Source organism: Nesoenas mayeri (assembly GCF_963082525.1).
Source record: "Nesoenas mayeri genome assembly, chromosome: 18".
Lineage (NCBI taxonomy): Eukaryota > Metazoa > Chordata > Aves > Columbiformes > Columbidae > Nesoenas > Nesoenas mayeri.
Window position 1 is genome coordinate 10,373,577 of NC_137566.1, and position 19,115 is coordinate 10,392,691.

The 19,115-nt window shown below is 47.1% G+C and overlaps 3 protein-coding genes and 1 long non-coding RNA gene across 6 annotated transcripts; 3 read left to right on the forward strand and 1 right to left on the reverse strand.

Moving 5' to 3' along the window:
* Window positions 1–800: 800 nt before the first annotated feature.
* PPP1R26 (protein phosphatase 1 regulatory subunit 26) lies at window positions 801–5,193 on the forward strand (the record flags this gene model as incomplete). Its single annotated transcript, XM_080356048.1, has 1 exon — window positions 801–5,193. The coding sequence occupies one exon, from the start codon at window positions 801–803 to the stop codon at window positions 4,842–4,844; it is 4,044 nt and encodes a 1,347-aa protein (XP_080212174.1). The 3' UTR covers window positions 4,845–5,193.
* A 4,258-nt stretch (window positions 5,194–9,451) lies between these two features.
* On the reverse strand, window positions 9,452–10,503 carry PIERCE1 (piercer of microtubule wall 1). Its single transcript, XM_080356116.1, has 3 exons — window positions 10,349–10,503; window positions 10,184–10,262; window positions 9,452–9,939 (listed from the first exon to the last, which is right to left on the reverse strand). The coding sequence occupies exons 1-3, from the start codon at window positions 10,459–10,461 to the stop codon at window positions 9,757–9,759; spliced, it is 375 nt and encodes a 124-aa protein (XP_080212242.1). The 5' UTR covers window positions 10,462–10,503; the 3' UTR covers window positions 9,452–9,756.
* A 117-nt stretch (window positions 10,504–10,620) lies between these two features.
* Window positions 10,621–12,276, forward strand: MRPS2 (mitochondrial ribosomal protein S2). Of its 3 annotated transcripts, none has more exons than XM_080356141.1 (4): window positions 10,621–10,712; window positions 10,788–10,850; window positions 11,054–11,183; window positions 11,398–12,276. In XM_080356141.1, the coding sequence occupies exons 1-4, from the start codon at window positions 10,685–10,687 to the stop codon at window positions 11,939–11,941; spliced, it is 765 nt and encodes a 254-aa protein (XP_080212267.1). In that variant the 5' UTR covers window positions 10,621–10,684; the 3' UTR covers window positions 11,942–12,276. The 3 variants fall into 3 exon arrangements, with proteins under 3 accessions (XP_080212267.1, XP_080212268.1, XP_080212266.1); XM_080356142.1 differs by having other exon boundaries at window positions 10,633–10,712; window positions 10,791–10,850; XM_080356140.1 differs by having other exon boundaries at window positions 10,653–10,850.
* A 428-nt stretch (window positions 12,277–12,704) lies between these two features.
* LOC308047586 lies at window positions 12,705–17,034 on the forward strand. The gene is made up of 5 exons (XR_013923041.1): window positions 12,705–13,089; window positions 13,387–13,473; window positions 13,912–13,956; window positions 14,982–15,031; window positions 16,726–17,034. It is a non-coding gene; the product is annotated as an uncharacterized lncRNA (long non-coding RNA).
* Window positions 17,035–19,115: the final 2,081 nt, after the last annotated feature.

Sequence of the window (19,115 nt, forward strand, 5' to 3'; positions counted from 1 at the left end):
GGGGTAGCGGGTGAGCTCAGGCATCGCACTAACACAGTTCCTCTGCCCTTTGAATAAGAGTTGCTTTGTGTTCCACCATCTCGGATCGTGGGCAAGCTCGCTTCACATCCGCCCATTATAGACCATGCGGACATAGCCAACATTGTTTTCCTTGCAAAACTGAAAAGCTGAGCTATGCATGGCAGGAGTTCTTTAAAAAGGTCAGTTATGCCAAAGGAAACATAAGGAGCAGAATATTTTGCAGGGTTCTCCACTCCCACCAATTCCACTTTATTATGAGATTCCCTTAAAGTTGTTTTTCCTCTTTTGCCACAAGTTCATTTCAAAAATACTAAGACTCTTTTAGTGCAGGAGGGGATGGCACATGCCTGTGCATTGAAATATTGTTTGTGTGTTTTGACAGTACACGGTTATTTAGGAACGTATGCAAAAGAGAGTGCGATCTTCAGTGGAAAAGGCAGGGAGAGTTTTGGAAATGAAGGTAATTACTTGAACTGGGTTATGGTTGTGCCAGAAAATACTGGAAAACACAAATGACGAGTGCTGTGTCTTATCCTTAATGGCACTAGTGACTGATTTACCCCTTAAAGTGAAGCTGAGGAGTAACTCTTGTGATTATCTGGCACAGTAAGCCTGAGTGTTAATAAATTACAATTTATGTTACAGTATTATTACATGGAACTTCTAGAAGGTAGATGCCTAATAGGAAATAATTTACTGGTTTTCTTTTTTCTTGTAGGATGGAAGAGAGGCCAGTCTGAAAAACGGTTCCATTGTGGACTTTGCTGTTGTCTGCTAGAATGTTCCTTATGAATGCTTCTCGTTTGGTAGCTCTTCAGACAAAATGGGAGTCCTTTGGAGCCGCGAGGAATTGTAGATACCCCGTTTGCTTCTCTGACGCTGAAGGGGACGTCACTAGAACCTCTGTAAGTGCAAAAGTTCAAATGATCATAAACAACCTGCAAAGTCAAGAGTCTCCCCTGGGTATGAACAATGAGTATGACTGTATTATGCAGAAGAAACAAAAGGGAGAAAAGGGCACTAGTAACAGAGTCACATCTAACACCACGTTGCTACAGAAGCATCCTCAATATACCAAGTGTGGGTGCCCTGCAGATTTGGACAACACCGAAGTGGAAGAGAACGTGGGGTTTGGGACTCTCTTGCTCGATTCTGATAGCGATGATTCTGTTGACCGAGGTATCGAGGAAGCCATTCAAGAGTACTTGAAAGCAAAAAGCAAAAGTGACCAGCCCTTGCAAAGGAATGCAGAGTGTTCTGAGAATGTAAGCGGAGACAAAGGGTTTAAGAGAGAATTCTCCCAGAACAAAATGGCTGGTAACCTTCTCCCCGTGAACTTTAAAGCTGATGTGCTCTCTGAAGAGTACCTGTCTGACCACCTGGGAATTGGTAAAAGGCTGCCGCCTGGTTCCCCTCAGAGCATCAGCAGCGATGACTCTTTTGAACAGAGCATACAGGCTGAAATAGTGCAGTTCCTGAATGAGAAGAAGCAGCAAGAATCGAGTAAATGTGTAGTCGGGGAGGATAAGAAAGACTCCCATGTGGGAGCTGTGCTAAAATGCAACAAAGAAACAACAAACCAACCAAACTGTGGTGCTATAAAGGAAGGTTGTAATGCGCTCCTCTTGAGACATCATCCCCAGCTACAGAAAACCAGCGCGCAGCCCAAGTGTTTGCAGTCGAAAATCCAGGAACAGCCCAGTGATTTCAGGCAAGCGAACCAAGCTTATCTGGAAATGGCTACTGCCAGCCAGCCCTGGTTAGCGGAGCGAAATGAAGAAAGTGGAGCTAATTACTGGGGGACGAGGGGAGCACTTATCAATGAGAGCGTGCACACATCTGACTCGAGCAGCGATGATGGTATAGAAGAGGCCATTCAGCTTTATCAGCTGGAGAAAATCAGGAAAGAGGCAGGTCATGCAGCACACCCTGTGCCTTTGCAGAGGGAACAACTCGACACAAAGGGTATGGCGGACATTTCTGCGAGCCTGACGATTAGCTCCACAAAAAGTGCCTCACCAGAAATCCATAAAAGCCGTATCGGCAGCAAGAGGAAAGAAATTAATTCAAACTCAACAGAATTAGAAAGCACCAGCAATGAATTTAACAAGCTGTTTAAACCACTGAAAAAAGCCAGACACTTTGCACCTCCGGAAAACAAGATTGCTGCTTGCGAGCTCACGTTGCAGGCCTCTTGCAGAGCAGACACATCTGCAGAACTCATGTGTGCGGAAGCTATCCTTGATATTTCCAAAACAGTCATGCCATCCCAAATGGGAAGTGACAGCAAATCGCTGGCTGCAGACTCCTTCTTTTCTCCCCAGCTTCTCTCATCCTCCCGCTGTGAAAGCGACAGCAGCCTTGTGGACAGCGACGACAGTATAGAGCAAGAAATCAGGGCTTTTTTGGCTCTGAAAGCACAGTCGGAAAGCCTCGGAACAAAGCCTCCCAGCCTGGCACACTCGATCCAGATGCCTTTGCCTTCTGAGCAAAACAGCCTCACCAGTACCCTTGAGCCTTCTCTTCCCAAAACACTGAAGCTATCACTGAATCAGAAAAGGAGACTTAAAAGGGAAGGAAGAATAGCAAAACAAGGTGCATCAAAAACACCTGAACAGCTGGAGACGGGACTTTTCCAGCCAGGTAACCATTCCAAATTTCCTGTGCTCCAAGAGGGATGTGCCCTGAGCAGCCCCGCGGAACTCTGTGGTGCTCAAAGGCTGGGCAGCAAAGAGACTCGGCAGCAGCAGCCGACGGTTTCCGAATTATCGGGATGTGTGGCCTTGGACCCTGTAAACCCTTTCACGCAGGTTCAGAGTAGCACAAGAAAGCTTATGAAAAATACCATCCAAACTCAGGAGCGGGATGGTTCGGATGATGAGAGCAGTTCTCTCGATAGTGATGAGGACCTTGATAGCGCTATCAAGGACCTCTTACGGTCTAAAAGAAAATTAAAGAAGAAATCCAAGGACCAGAAGGCTCAGTGCAAGAAGAGAGTCAGATTTAGCGAGACCGAAACTCAGCTGCTAGATGAATTTAGTAGCCTCCAACAAAACGAGTGGAAATGTAAAAACCCCATGCTACTGAAAAGCTGCTTCTCAAAACCTAGAAAAGCTGTGAAAGAGAATGCAATCAGAAATCCTTCAGACAACACGAGTGTCAAACTTACTAATGAAAAACCAGAAACCATGAAGAACTTAGAGTTTAACTTGCAGCTTAAAAAAGGATATAAACCGAAACCAATTTCAAACCAGAATAACCTGCGGGTAGCTAAAAATAGAAAATGTACTTTCACAGCTGCATCAGACGCTGATGACAGCAGCTCAGTGGACAGCGATGACAGCATCGAACAAGAAATTAGGAAGTTTTTGGCAGAAAAGGCGAAAGACACTGCAGGCAATTCAGAGATGCAAAAAGATGATGTAACTCTGGACCTGTTGAGCGTGACCAAACCAGCTGCTAATAAAGGAAAAGCAAAGCAACAGCCGGTTGAAAATGAGCTTGAGCTCATGCTGGGCCAGAGTAAAAAGACTGAGATATCTCAGCAAACTGATGAGTTGAAGAACTCTCAGAGAACGGAAGCGAAAAGTGCAATTTTACATGGCAGTGGGAAATCTGCTTCCTCTGCAGAGAATGTTCATCTTCATACTACTGGCCGGTCGAAAGCTAAGCAAGGAGCAGTGGACGTTAAAGGTGTTGCTGGCGGTGAGTTGGCTGGAAACTCAACGGGTAAAAATGACGTCCTTCCTACAGAGCCCACGCAGAAAATGCTTCCACCTAAAACCAGCAAAAATGAAGGTCGTAAAGTGCAAAAAGCAATGAATGCAAAGTCTAGAGCTAAAAGAAAGAACACCTTTCACCTAAAAATTTCAAGTAAATTTATTGCAGGTCTAAAATATGCTCGGGACAGGAAAAAATCCCTGCTTTTGAACAAAAGGCAGAAAGCAGAGTGTTTGCTCGCCCAGAGCAGCGCGTTAGGAGCAGAGGTGGCTTCCCAGGACACTGACAAACTTAACCAGGGAAGAGGAGCCCCCTTGCCAAAAGGTGAATTTAGTGGGGAGAGCACAACAGCGACAAAAGAATCCAGTTCTGCTCAGGAGCTCCCAGTGGAAGTGTCGAGTCCCCATGTAGCAGAAACCTGTGAAAGTCTGGAAGCTGCTCCTTTGTATATCAAAGAGGGAGCAGGGGGTTGCAGAAAGGCTGATGCTTCGGGAGATCAGTCACATTCGCACGCAAGTCTCCCCTCGCAGGAACGGAGTGTGGCAGCAGTAAAAGCAGATAAGGTTTGGGGAGGAACATCCAAAGCTGAGAGCATACAGATGTGGATGGAGGAAGGAGATAGCCATAAAAGCAGCTGGGCCAATTCAAATTTAGATCCCCTACGCCCCGAGCACGGTATGGCGGTGGTAAAAGCAGATAAAATGAGCAGAGACACATCTCAGCAGAGCGTACGTGTGTGCAGCAAGGGAGAGGATACCCAGCAGGACAGGAAGCCAGATCCAAGTTTAGGTTGCCCACGGCAAACACTAAATGTGACAGCAGTAGCCATGGATAGAACTAGTGGAGGAACATGTACAAATACCAGTATGCAGACGTGCATTAAGAAGGAAAAAGTTATCTACCAGGACAGTGACAGGCAGGAGGAAATTCAGATATCCAGCACCAGTTTGGAAGGAAAAATCCCTGTCCTGCAGGATAGGGAAAGTGCTGGTGAAGTGGACCAAGGGCAGGAAGTTTTAGACAAAACCTTTGCAAAATGTTGTGCCCTACCTGTAGGGCACTGCCCAGATTCCCTCTTGAAAGGAAAGCTTTCAAATATGTAAGTACACTTCTTTTTTCTACAGTAGCAGTCTTTTTAGAAAAATAGCTATCGTTGTAATTACCTTGATAAACCTTGAGATATGAAAGGAGAGACGGTGGGAGATGCTGATATCTGTATATCATAAACACGCTAATGTGAAAAATGCTTCTATTTAACAGGGATATCATGGATAAACATACCTAGTTTTTGTAGAATTTTGTAAATTATTTAAAGCGCTCTAAGGAAATATTTTTTATAAGGATTTTTAGGGCTCGCATTACTACAGGATGCTGTAGTTACTGTAGATAAGATACTGGCTAATCACACTTTAAATTATAAGGCCTCTAATCATACGTCAAAAGGAAACCTGTTTGCGCACAGAATGTATTTGGCAATCTGTGAAGAGATGCGAGGAAAACACAGCATTTGGTAGCAATGCCGTGGGTTCGAAGCGGATTATCTGACACCTGTTCACATTCGAGCTGCCTTAGGACAATCCTATAGAGTGATTTCATGCTGGGGCCTCTGTTCTCCCACCTCGGGGACGTTGGGTGAGTTCAGTTGAGCAGAATTCGGCACAGTTGGAGGTGCGGAGATCCCTCCTCGAAGATACAAATGCACATTCAGGTAAATGAAGTCGGATCAGTCTGTCGGCAGGTCCCGTGTAAAGCGATCTTGGCAGCTGCTGAAAGGACCTTTTAATACTGGAAACCTCCCGCTAGCAGATGATTCCAAGCACAATTGCAGTTCAAGAAAAGTGAAGGAGCGTGTTTATGTGTGTGTGTGTGTGTGTGTGTGTGTTCAGACAACACGATTTCTGTGGATTTCTCTAGTTTGATGTACTCTTGGGGCTGCAAGGCTGAAAAAGATTCCTCATTCTCCTCAAGTCTAATTTTGATGCCCTGCAGTTCCCCAGAGGTGGCTTTTGGTTTCCTGAATGAACTTTCTTGACTTGAGTGCCCTTACTTTCCTTTTCCAAAAGTGGTTTCTAAAATGTTACATTTCTGTGAACTTTTCATTTAGTTTTTGTGCAATAGAACAAAGCTAGATTTGCTGTAGGAAGTCCCTCCTGTAAACGCCAAGGATCTTTTCAGCACTGTTCTTTCATACTGGTGGTACTTCCTCTGCCTCTGTTTCCAGCAGCCAGAATAAAGCAATTTTTCACTACTATATTTTTACTTGTATTAACGTTAAATGGGATTGAAGTAGCGTGTTCAACTCACCAAAAAAGTGCCCCTGCTGCTGGTTTCACTGAAAAATCCACAAAGTGTGAATTTAAGCGGGTCGGGTAGTTCTTTCCTTTTCATTTGTGTGTAGCGAAGTCCTTGAGTAGTTTGTCCTTACATCTTGTCCCTGTGAATTGATCCAATATTCCCTTTATCTGGTCTTCTCCAGAACTTCTCTCAGCCAAACCCCGCCTCGGTCTCACTTTTTGTCGTCACTCAGCAGTCTGCCCGCAGCCTTAATGCTGCAGAACGCAGCAAAACCAGCCAAGAACGGATCCACTATCGCATGAGAGATCCCTGGTGTGATGGCATTCGCAGAATATTGGCAAACTAGGGCATAGCGTAGAGTAGAACAAGTAACTGTGGCATGTAGAGAAAAAACCAAACCGACATCCTCTGTGTGTTTATACTGTTGTGCAGTTACGTTTTAAACATGTTTATAGTGGTCACTTGACATTTCTCACTGTCCGGCCAACTTTTTATAGCCCTTGGGTGGGTTGGTTGGTTTGTTGAAGAGATCAGTGTGCTAGATCATCTCATTTTTGTGGTAGGATACCTTGGGAAAGTGGTTTTTACTTAGCTCGTGTGCCTGCACTCAGTCTGCACAGGCGTTTATTTTTGTCTGCCTTGATTCAGTTGCAGGATTTGGGCCTTTTGTTTGGAATAGGTGAATAGGCTGGTATTTTAAAATAGAAGTTTTTGGAGTACCTTGCTTTAAAAGGATTAAACTGTATACTTAATTTGAATAGAGATGATGGAAGCACTGTACTGTTTGTATAAAATAAGCTGAATGTTTCTCCTCGAAGTTTTCAGTAAATCAGCATTAAGACTTAAAATGTGTCTCGTGCCCCTGTCGATGTGTTTGTGTTCTCAATGCTACTCGTGAACTGATTCACTTTCAGTTGAGATGCAAATCCCATTACCTTGTGCTTTAAATAAAACCTACTTTCAAACGGCACTTTTTAAAATTGATAAGCTTGATTTGTATATAGGAAACAGTGTACATTGGTAAGTTTATAATGTTTAATAAATGGGGTTCTGACCATGGACCTTGAAACCGGAGTCCTTCTATGGTTTGTGTCATCGTCTGTAGTGTTTCTGTGTTACCTATTTTTCACTGTAGCTGGAAGATGTAATGAGCTTGTGCCAGGAGCATTGTGATGAAGATGATCAGTGTTTGCGTTACCTGAACCTGGATCTCAGGTCACCTGCTGCTCTTGTCTCCTGTTGGTTCTGGCCACTTGGTCTGATCCTGTCATCAGATTTCCTTGTGACCGTGCAACAGGATCCAGATCATCATTAAAGATGTGGCTGTTTAAGGGGATGTTGTTCTTAATAATAAAAAAATGAAGAAGCAGAATCTACAAGTACATAGGCAAAAAAAGTTGTGTGTATTCTGGGGGGTGGGAACGGTGCTTGTCATTTTAGCAAAACCTTAACAGCAGTTTTCTGTCCTGGTGTTTGTCATCAAGACACGCAGTCTCTCCTTGCGTTGTCCCTCTCTGTTAGCAGCAAAAGGGGTTCCTTGTTTTCGAGGCAGAGCTGTGATCCATGTGGAAAGAACTCCACGTATCTCCAAACGGTGTCCGCTGTAGCGCAAGATCATCCAGGACGAGCTCACAGTCCTTCCTGCCCCAGTGTCCAAGGGGGTGGTGCTGGGTCTGGGGGCCCTCAATGGTGCAGGGACAGGACGTTGTGACACTGAGCACAAGGTTTTTCTAGAAGACCAGGAGGTTGGGAGGGAAGGGAGACAGCTCTTCCCATACACAAACCATCCTACCACCCTTGGTGTTCCTCTGCCAATATACTACAGGTATTTCTTTCTACCTCCAAGTCCTCCCGGTCACCTGTGGTCTCAACAAATGAGTTTTCAAGACTTGGCAATGAAAGAGAATAAATTGATGAGAGTCTCACCTGTGTGGTACAAGGTTGGAGGCCAGAGTGCAGATCTCAGAAGGTTGAGTCTTGATGGACATGATACCAAAATGGAAAAGCTTTTGTTTTCTGACTGTGGATCCATCCAGCCCTCCTGGCCCTTCACAGCACTCCAGCGGTAGTTTTTCTGGACCCAGAACAAGCTCTTTTTTCCATAAATTCAGCCTTCCTGAGTGATTAATTTGATCCTTTACGTATTGCAGTAGATACGTGCATGGTGCCATAAACTCAGGTCTACTCAAGCATCTAAGTAAGTTACATTTTTTTTAAAACATGAGTGCTGGTTTATATTTTCTTAAATGAACAAGGAATCTGAGCCAAACCCAAGACACCTGCCAATTTGGATGTTAAGTTATTCAACTCCTTGGTATATTTTCTAATGGCTGTTGGTAACTTAGAGCATCCTGACTGCAATACCATACTCAGATAAGTCTGGGCTCACTCGGGACTTTGAAAATAGGTACAGTGGTTTAGTTTTGATTTTATTCTGCGCTTTGGGAAGGACAATCTCTGAGGATCCTCAGGGGACCACAAGAACTACCTTAATTTTTTATAAGCACTTCTACGCTGCTATTTTAGGAACACGTGTTTTGACATGTTTTTGTGCAAGGAAGGAACACACCATCTCCGCCGCCATTCCTTTTATTAATGTATATGCTTTTTCACCTTCCAAACCTTTAAGAACTGCAGTTTGCCTTGATTTGATAGTACAGCCTCATGGAATGTTATCTGCAAATGTGAAAATACCTTCAAAATACAGAGTAGAAAGAGACTTGGGGGTAGATTCTCTGCAGTAAAATGTGCCGTCTTCAGGACAATGTTTTGAATTCTTACAGCGTCTCGGCCTATATGAGGGTGATGTGCATGGTGTGCAAAGCTGTTCAAAAGAACTGGTTTCAGTTCAAAAAATAAGACAAAAAGGGAAGAAATCAGTGAGAGGAAGAAAAGAGGTGGGTGTTTTTAGATGTAGCATGAAAACTGGTGGAAAACGTGACAAAAGCCACTAAATTTATGTTTTTAGGAGATAGTCTTACCCCTAAATTATTCCACCTACAGAAAAATCTGTGGATATAAAATATACGTTAAATTGTCACAACTGTTTGTATTAATTCTGCGCTTTGTTATTTTTCATTTCAGGAGCAGAAAGGGAAGTTATGAGAAGCTCGAGGTATTGCCTAGAGCCTAATAGAAGAATAGCAGTGAATGATAGCGAGTTGCTTGTTTCTTTTCATGTGTTAAATATTTAAAAAGTTAACTTTTCAGGCCCATTTCTGCTTAGCAAACAGATAGTAATACACTCATTTTTAATATCTATTATTAGTATGTTTTACATTTAAGGCAGGACCATTCCTCATCCATAAACAGGCAGAGCTGAGGTTTTCCCTTTAGCGCAGATACTAAGTGATGCAGATTCACTGTCTGTGTAACTGCAGTTGTTACAATAAAACTTCAGAAAACGTTCTTATCAGTTGTCTTTATTTGAGTAATTTCTTAAAACATTGTCATTTTGAGAGGTAAGAAAGACAAACGTGTTTCCTGTAAGAAATCCAAATGCTTGATGAACACCTCTGGAAAACACACTGTTTGGTTATTCATTTAATAGTACAGAAACCATTTAAAATCTTAACTTGTAATGATACATCCTGCTTTTAGATGAGGCTCAGCAGCAGATTTAGGGTAAGGCCACTGATACTGTTTGCTTGGCGGTGTTTTTTTTGTGTTTTGTTATTTTTTTAACCCAGGGGACCAGCAGTAAACCGAAGCGGCTCCGATCTAACAGTGCGACGGGCCGCTGGGGTTGTAGCTGGGGTGGAAGTCGCAGTCGTGGGCGGTGATGAAGTTGCCCGGGCCGGTGACGTGGCTCTTCTCCAGGGCGGTGTTGAGCCCGTTATCTTTGTACATGCCAAACTGCGACAGAGACTTGGAAAACACGTGCGAGGTGCCGTGGAACGAGGTCTGTGAGAGCGAGAAAAGGGGAGGAAGGTGGTTTAAATGCCAGCACCAGTAGCAGAAGTTTGGACGCAATGATGGGGGCACTTCATCTGCTTTAGGGAGCTCATCGCCTGGGGATGGGGTTAGACTCGATCATCTCCAGGAGTCCCTTCCAACCCCAGCCATTCCGCGATTCTGTGGATGTGGCAGAAGACACATCCCCGAAGCCTCCGGGGGCGCCTCCATCACCCCGCACCCCCCAACCTACCGGCACCTCGTGCACCGTGGGGGCTTTGCTGCCGTAGGTCTGGCTGGTGGTCCGGTACCGGGGGTGCGGCTCCGGCTGCCTGCGGGGAGAGAGCACCGGAGGGAGCGGGGCTGCCGGGGGCGCTCGGCGGGGCCGCGCTCGGCCGGGACCGGGGGCCGCGCTCACCCGTAGCCGCGGAAGCAGCCGGGCTGCTGGAAGCGGCCAGGCAGGCCGGGGCTGGTGCGGTACCAGTCGCTGGTGCGGGGGCCGGGGCCTCCCGCGGCCGCCGGGCCCGACATGGGGACGGGAACGGGCCGAGCGCCGCGCGTTGCCGGGTGACGGGACGCGGCGGGCGGGCGGCGATCGCTCCGCGCAGCTGCCCCGCCCCGGGGGAGGGCGGAGGCGCCGGACTCGGGCCCGCAGGAAGCGGAAAGTGCCGCCTTGACCTTCCTCCTCCTCCTTCTGTCTCTCCTCCTCGTCCTCCTCCTGTTCCTGCAGCCCTGCGGCCGCGGGGCGCGGAGCATGGCGGTGCGGCGGCTCCTGCGGGCAGGTGAGCGGGTCGTGCCCCGCACAGCCCAGCCCGCCAGGCCCGGTCCGTGTGACCCCCGTGTTTCTCTCTCCGCAGCAGCCCCGCGGCTCTACAGCACCGTCCCGGCCCCGGCAGCAGCGGCAGCGGCCCGGCCCCGCGGTGAGTGCTCCTGCCCCGGGGAACGGGGGGACCCCCGAACCGGAGACCTGCACCCCGGGGCCAGGCGCTGAGCAATGTCCTTGCTGCTGTCACCATGCCCTTGTGCTCAAGTGACCCTTTCTCCAGTCGCATCTCATCCCTTGCAGACACAATAAAGGGGAGCGGCGACTTATGGATTGATTTGTTTTTTGCCCTCCTCTCAGCTGTGGATGACAAGCTGCTGACCGAGCCTCTCAGCCACCCCGACTTCTTCAACGTGAAGGAGCTCTTCTCCCTGAAAGATCTCTTTGATGCTCGCGTGCACCTGGGGCACAAAAAGGGATGTCGGCATAGGTGAGTGATACCATTTTGTGACCCAGTGCTTGTTGACATCAGGAGTGTTTCCCCAGAACCGTGTAAGCTCTTGGGGGCTGCACTGAATTGGTCTGGGGCTGGACTTGCCCACACAGACCCACATTTCCCCCTGGGCACAGTTATTACCCTGCACAAGTGCCTTTAGCACCACGTCCCTGTGTCCCCTTGTGTCGCCCTCCCGCTGTCCCCGCAGGTTCATGGAGCCCTACATCTTTGGCTGCCGCCTGGATCAGGACATCATCGACCTGGATCAGACGATGCAGCACCTCCAGCTGGCCCTCAACTTCACCGCCCACGTCGCCTACCGCAAGGGCATCATCCTCTTCATCAGCCGCAAGCGCCAGTTCTGCCACCTGGTCGAGACCACGGCGCGGGAGTGCGGGGAGTACGCCCACACCCGCTACTGGCAGGGCGGCCTGCTCACCAATGCACACATCCAGTTCGGCTCCGGCGTCCGCCTGCCCGACCTCATCATCTTCCTCAGCAGCCTCAACAACGTCTTCGAGCCCCATGTGGCCATCCGGGATGCTGCCAAGATGAACATCCCCACGGTGGGGGTGGTGGACACGAACTGCAACCCCTGCTTGATCACCTACCCCATCCCCGGAAACGACGACAGCCCCAGCGCCATGGAGCTCTACTGCAAGCTCTTCAGGATGACCATCATCCGCGCCAAGGACCAGAGGAAGCAGAACGAGGTCTTTGACAAGCTGCGGAGCAAAGCAGAGGGCAGTTAGGGCCCTGGGGACAGGCTGTGCTGCAGGACTGGCCCAGCACCCGCAGCACCCACTTTGGGCAGAGCTGGGCTTGTTGTGGAAGGGACCCCCCAACTCTGCCGTTCTGCCGAGATCCCGTGATGGTCACAGCTGCTCTGGGTCTCTGACTCCAATAAAATTGTCTGGAGCGATGCAAAGGGAAATGGAACCAGGGCAGACGCAGCTCCTGTCCTTGTGTTTGTCCCTGTTGCAAGGAGGAGCCTCTGTCCTGTGGCCTTCCTGTTCCTGAGCTTGTGATCTCACTTGAAAGCGCTTGTATCTCGTGCCTTTTCCTAACACGACAAATAAAGGTCCCTGTGATCCTTTTTCTTGCTTTCCTTGCGAAAGGAGAAGGTACAGGGGAGTCTGGTGAACGTTTATGGTCACAGGATGGGAGAGTGAAGGGTGTTCCCAGCCCGGGGACCTGCGGGCCATTGCAATCCAGGGCAGGGAGTGTGCGAGTCTAGACAATGAGTTGGGTGGTCCCTGCTTTGTCCCAGGGTCCAGCTTCTGCCACCACCACAGGGAGGGGGTGGCTGCAGGATGCAGCTGTGAAAGGGGAAACTCAGCTCCTAATGAGCTTAGTGCCTCTGCGGGAGGGCTTAGGGCAGCCCCTCAGCGCTGGCTGTCAGGCCCAGCGTGGGGAAGAGGTTTGGACGAGGGGTCCCTGTCCTCTGTCCTGGCCCCGCAACCCCCGTCCTGGCCCCGCCCGCTCCCTGCTCGGCGTCCTCCCGTCCAGCAGGGGGAGTCTGCGGACGCGAACGCGCTGCGCGGATTGTCCCCGCGGCGCTTCCGTCCGCCTGCCCTATATAAGCAGAAGGCGGGCTCTTGCTCGTCCTTTCTGCGGGGCGATCGGTGGGGAGCGGCGTGGTATCGTGTGTGTGGCCTTGGGGTGCTGGTCCCCTGCTCTCACTGGTCTGGGTGAGCCCCAGGAAAACCAGGCTCAATCCCCAGCCTTGCGTGCTCACCCTCCCCAGGTTTCTGGGGCTTAGAGGGGACAGAATGTGCCCCACTCGGGCCGCATGGCCGGACACAGCCCGGGGGAGGCCCGCGAGTCCTGTCCTGTGCTCTACATTCAGCCTACGTCTGCTATATTATGAACTGATGTATAAGAAGGTACTAGGATTAAGGTAAATAAGGCAAAAAGATGTGGTTCTGGTGAAGGAGGGGAGAAAATTGAGGGCTGCCACCTTCTCAAAAAAAAAAGGTTTTAAAGATTGGTGTAACTAAATCTATTAAGCAAATTTTAATTTATTGTTTTTTCTATTTATTATGATATATTTTAGTATATTTTTTATATTTTATTATTTTTTCTTATGTTTTAATCTGGTTTTCTGTGGAGTGATGCAGTTCACAAGGAAGGTTGCTATGCTCTCAGCTAAACGCTTGCTTGTTATTAATTACCATCTTCCTTTGTCTTTCTTCAGCTTTGCAGAGGACAAAAGGTGACGTGAGAAAGATTGTGCGTCTCGAAAAATAAAGGATAAGTGGTGATTAACACAAAGGCTGCCCAAGTGAGTTTCTGGCATCTCATTGACTTAAGTGGTGTGTTGCATTTAGTGTCTACACATGCACCCAGTACCTTTGTAATACCACTTTCTGAGTAGGTGATGTGATCTTGTTGGCATAAATACCTGTAAATATCACCTTTTTGGGTCTTTGCGGGTTTTTTCAGCCTGCCACAGGCGTTGCAAAGGTGGCTGCTGTGGCATCTTTGTGTCATTAGGTGGCAGAGAGAGACAGGCTATGTTCTACGCTCGTTTGTTCTGACACCCGTGAGCATTCAGAGTGATTGATAGCCTGACATCTATAAATAGGACACTCTTCATAAACTAAGCCTTTCCTCTTTTTTAAAATTGCCTTAAATGTGAGATTTCTATGTAGTAGGATATATATGCTACCAACCAGGATTTGAAGCGTGTCTATATAAAATAAATGCTCTATTTTTCCAGAAAGCCGTGTGATGCGGCGGAGCCAGGAGTTCTCCAAGCCCTGAGGTGAGCAGCACTGTTGCCGCTTCCCTGTGGAACAGCTCATGCCCCAGCTCGTGTTGCAGATTTGGCTGCAGTGCCACGTCTGTGTCATTGGGTGGCAGAGAGGAAGAGGTTTTGTCTTTCCTAGTGCTACAAAACCTGTGAGCACTCAGGAATGATGAGCAGCCTGACAATTATTTCTTGCTTTTCCTGTTTCTTTCCTTTAATGTTAATCTTTAATTGTAAAGGATGGGTAGAATTACGTTAAAAGCTAATTTGAGTTTCTTGTTTATCACATCTTTTGTTGTTATGGAGGAACGGCAAACCTCCAGTATTCTTTATTCTAATAGCCCTTGGAGATTTGCTCTCCTGACATGTTAATGTCATTAGGGGTCAGAGATGAAGGGGCTTCCTGTGCCTGAAACTTGTAACTGCTCAGACATTGGTAGCTTGACATTGTTTCCACGTTTACCTCTTTGTCCAGAGAATCAGCGGAAGATGAAGCAAAATTCCTTTGAAAAGCAGTTAAAATGATGCCAATTTTAACTGCATCAGGGGATGGTCCTTCCTTTTATTCTGCAAGGACAAATGGAAGTGACAGCTCTGTTCTTGAATTCTGTTTTTGCCTTCACTAATCCTTTATGGCCTGCAAGACATCCTTTATTTCTGTCTGTGAAAGGGCACCTCTTGAGTTTTGCAGGGTTTAGCATTTTATAGATATAAAGAATGGTGTCTGGGAGTGGATTAGATGGGGGAAACAGGCACTTAAGTTTGTTGTTTCTGAAGTATTGGTGTGATCTAGAAACAGTTGGGTGGGGAATCACGTATGGAGAAAATTGAACCCTGTTCTTAACATGAATAAAACACTCAGCCAACAACATCTTGACTTCAGGGGTGCTGAGTAAGTTTGACCAGAAGGTGCAATCAGAAACCTTTGAAATGCAGCTTTATAACCATGTGTGCTTGTGGGAGGGTGAAACAAAACAAACAAAACTCCAACCCTCCTTCCCCAAAAAATGCCAAACTGAATTTCTTTCTCCTTCTCACAGTTACTTCTGAGAACAGGACTGAGTTCTGGAACCTGCTTCAAATGTTGAAGGTGCGTGTTGTTTTATGTCATTTCATGGAAAAGTACTAAACCTCAGTGTTACCAAAACAGTGTCCAGGCAGAAGTCCTTGGGCTGGTACATCTTGTCCTGGTTTCTTGTGGGACGTGGACAAACAAAGTAGTTTTAAAAAGAAGCTACTAGTGCATACTTGCAGAAATAACCTCAAATTCAGTATTTTTTCATCTTTGCTGTCAAAGCTGTACTTTAGGTGGAGCACTTTCATGTTGGTCTGTTTCAGTAATGCAGTAATTTTGTAAGGAACTGTAAAAAAACCCTTCTGATTAACTTTATTTCACTCAAACTGCCCTTCTCTGCTCCTCAAGTGCATCCTTAGGGGCAGCTGTCAGAACAAGACACTTATTGAGAGTTCACACTCTCATGTGCCTGAGGTTACCAAAGCAGACTCTTGTAGTGCTGCAGCCTGACACAAAACACTGCTGAAAAAAGAATGTGGCCCAGATGTGCAAGGTAACACAATTGTGTCTTAGGCATAACGAAGGAAGAAATAAAATGATTGATTTTTTGGTAATACAATCCAAAAATGAATGAGAGCAGCTCTGGCTACACATGGGCAGTGGGCGAGACTCTGAGGCTTTGCAGCGGCTAATAGCCTGACAAAATCTGGCAGTGCTAAATGGGGAAAATGGCCTCATTAAATGGGCATTACGAGGGCCAGAGGTGCCACTAACCACACAAGGAGCTGCTGGCTGCAAAACGAGCCATTTAATTGAGAAAAGTCACTGCCCAGCAGCGGTGGCTTTGGAAAAGAATGCTAATGAGGTGGTTCGGGACCTGGTTATGCAAAGACGACAGTCTTAAGATGTGACTCTCCTGTTTAAATTTCCTGACTTCTTTTAACCCTGGAATACATATTTGAGTTATTTCATCAGACTTGACTTACATCAAGGGTTCTGTAGAGGTGATGAGTGTCTCTTTAGAACTTTACTGCGTGAGGCACAGGATAGCTATTAAAATTCTCCTAATAGCATTTGCTGTTGACCATCTACCCGAGGCTGAGCAGCAATCTGAGGCTATGAATACTGCTTTACTGGAAAACTTATCTGGCTTTCAGCTGTGGAAAATATGAATATTTTGTATTAAAGTGACTTTGAGATACATTAAAAATCTTTCTGCATGTTAACTTAGCCCGTCACTGTTTAGAACTGGTTTATGTCATGGCTGTGCACGCTGGAATAAGCTCAGCTTTTCTCTGTTTGCACTATTAATAGTTTGCCTCCGCACTGGGATTGGCAAACTCGCCTTTGCTATTTAGGGAGCCTGAGAGTGAAAGAGAAACCAAGAGCGGGCTCCAGCTATTGTGCTGTTAAATTATCCCCTTACTTCCAAAGATTCCCTGTGAATCGTGATCACTGGGCCCAGCTGATGACTCCTCTAAAATTTGATTTCATTTTATGAAGCTTTTCTTTTCTACTCTGGGATGTGAAAAATCTGTGGACGGTCCCAAGACAAACCTGATGCGATTCTTCAATTAGCTGAAAATGTTGCCTCTGAAATGAAAAGCAATTCTCTGTCCTGACGCGCTGCGGTGCCTCAGATCAGCTCAGCTCAGCGTGGTGAACAGTGGGAGGCTGGGTGGTATGGGTTAATTAGCTGCTTAGTATGACATTTGTTACTAGCTGTAATTTGACGTTGTCTAACATCTTGGGCCGTTTTGTGTTTGCAGATCGCGCCCGGAGTTACAGAATTTGTAGCAAACCTGGCTGTGGCAAAAGAAGCAGCAGCATCTGCATTTGAACATCTGCAGATTCCTAAAACTTCACCTTTCCCCATCCGTGGGTCCAAAGCGCTGCTGGAGGTTCTGTTTGCTGCAACCTGTGGACTCAAATGTCCGTTTAAAACAAGTTACAGCTCTTTTGCTCCCAGCGTCCTCTCTGCTTTTGTTGTGCTCCTATGGAGCAACCGTACAAGTTGTCAGCTCATGTGCTGGTTTCCCAGCCACTTTTTAAAGCACTGCTGTTTCCATCTCTGTTTTCTCTACATTGTTAAGAAGGATTCTTAAAAAGAAAACTAAATAAAGATGCCACCTACAATAAGTCTGAAATGATTATGCTTGTGTATTTGTAGCACCCCAAGTAATACTGATTTTTAACCAGGCGGGGACTTAAGACTTTTTATTTGTGGACATAAGAACTGGGTTGCATTTTTACTTCAAACAGCTGAAGGTACAAGTCTTGCTGCTCACCTCTGTCCTCAACTGGCACTTTCTGGACAAAATGTCCTAGGAAATTTCAAACACCGAGGAGGGTGAAAAATGGCTTTCCTGACAATCTGAGGAGAGGATTTGGTGTGGTTGTTGGGTTCCTTTTTTCTAATAGGAGAAGATTAATCAGTGGAGCTGGTTGCCATGGGAATGCAGGACAATAGATGAGGAGCTGGGGTGGCTGCACGGAGCCTGGTTACCAAATTCCACTAAATCCAGTTCCTCGGTACAGGTGAACCTGCACCCACCAGTGCAGTGCCCACAGGTGGGACCCTGGCCACATTTGCAATACTTTTACTAAATTCAGAGTGACTCTGGGGGGCTGAGAACTCACCACCCTTCAAACAACAAACCTGACAAATGCTCAACCTTCCTGCAGATGAATTACGCTGGGAAGGCAACTCCTCTGTGGGAAGCGAGTGACAGCGGCTCCGCGTCGATTTAGAGCCCTGTTGACACTGAAACATTTCCTCCATAAATAACACCGAGAGGCAATGATGATCCTATAGAACTAACAGAGGGAAAGACTGATATCTCTCCTCCCAAGGGCACATAAACTTGCAGCCAGGACACCACTGATTGCCTTCCCAGGCTATATATACTGTCAGATGTGGTTTTTTCTTGGTGATTGTACTTCAGATATACACTCCACTTCACTAAGCAACTGTTGGCAGGAGCATCAACATATGGTCCAGCAGCAGGAGTACGATTGTGCTGGGAACAGCGAGCATGGGGTAGTTTACATAAACTCGACCTCTCTACCCTGGTTTTAAAAGGTTGCTATAATTGAGCTTTTAAAGGAAACAGACTGTAGTTAGAGACCTTGGTAGTGTGTACACAGCCAAACAAATGACTTGAAACCTGCTGAAAGCTTGCCTGGAAATTCATTTTTAATAAAGGGAGAAGCAGTGGATTATTCTCGTACTAATCTCTTAACCTCTGCAGTGCAAGCCCAGCTTAGTTATAGGAGAATTAAACCAAGAGGTTGGCTTATCCCTGCACTGAATATTGTGGGAAGTAACACACTGAGCACCTACGTTAACTGGTCAGAATTGTTTGTATTTAGCCCTTTTCCTTTAAGCTGTTCTTGGCCTCAGATGCCGCCAAAGCCGACACGTGCGAGGGAACGGCCTGAGCTGCCGATTTGAGCCCGTGGGCAGGAGCAGGCGGGTGGGAACCTCACACCAGCCATCACATCACATCCCGTCGCTGTCTGGGGTCAGGCACTTGGAAAAGGAATCAAAGATCTGCCAGGATTCTCTGCTGTGGAAAAGACAGCTTATCCGCTTCCTATGCTACAGCTGGATCTGATGGCGGGATGACTCAGACACTTAAGGAGAGACATTTCAATAGGGAAATCTACCTTTTCTCCTCCTTTTTAGATCACAAACAAGCTGGTACTTAAAAGGCTGCTGTTGCGCTATTGATGTACTGGTGCGATTCACGTAAAAGCGATTTATTTACATCAGAGACGTTCATCAAAAGAAGATGTGACAAGTACAGCATGAATGATTCATTCTCGTTGCTCTGCGCTGCTCCCCTGTTTACCCAGGACCAGTTAGGCGTGTCCAGCTGGGCTCCGCTTCCTTATCGCTCCCCGCGGCATCTTCTCCCCCAGCGTGTCCAGCCCGGCTCCTGGTGCCCCAGCTCTGCAGCACGCTCCTGCCGACCGTACCGATGATTCTGCTGGGCGGTGGAAGTCATGACGCTTGGTTTTCCATGAAGGAGAAGCTGAACTCCCTGTGTAAGGTGTATTTTTTCCCATGGGGGAGATGATGGAGAAGCAGACCTTCAACCCTTGGACTTCACTCCAAGATTGCGGGTTCTAAACTCTAGGGCCGTGCTTCCCATCG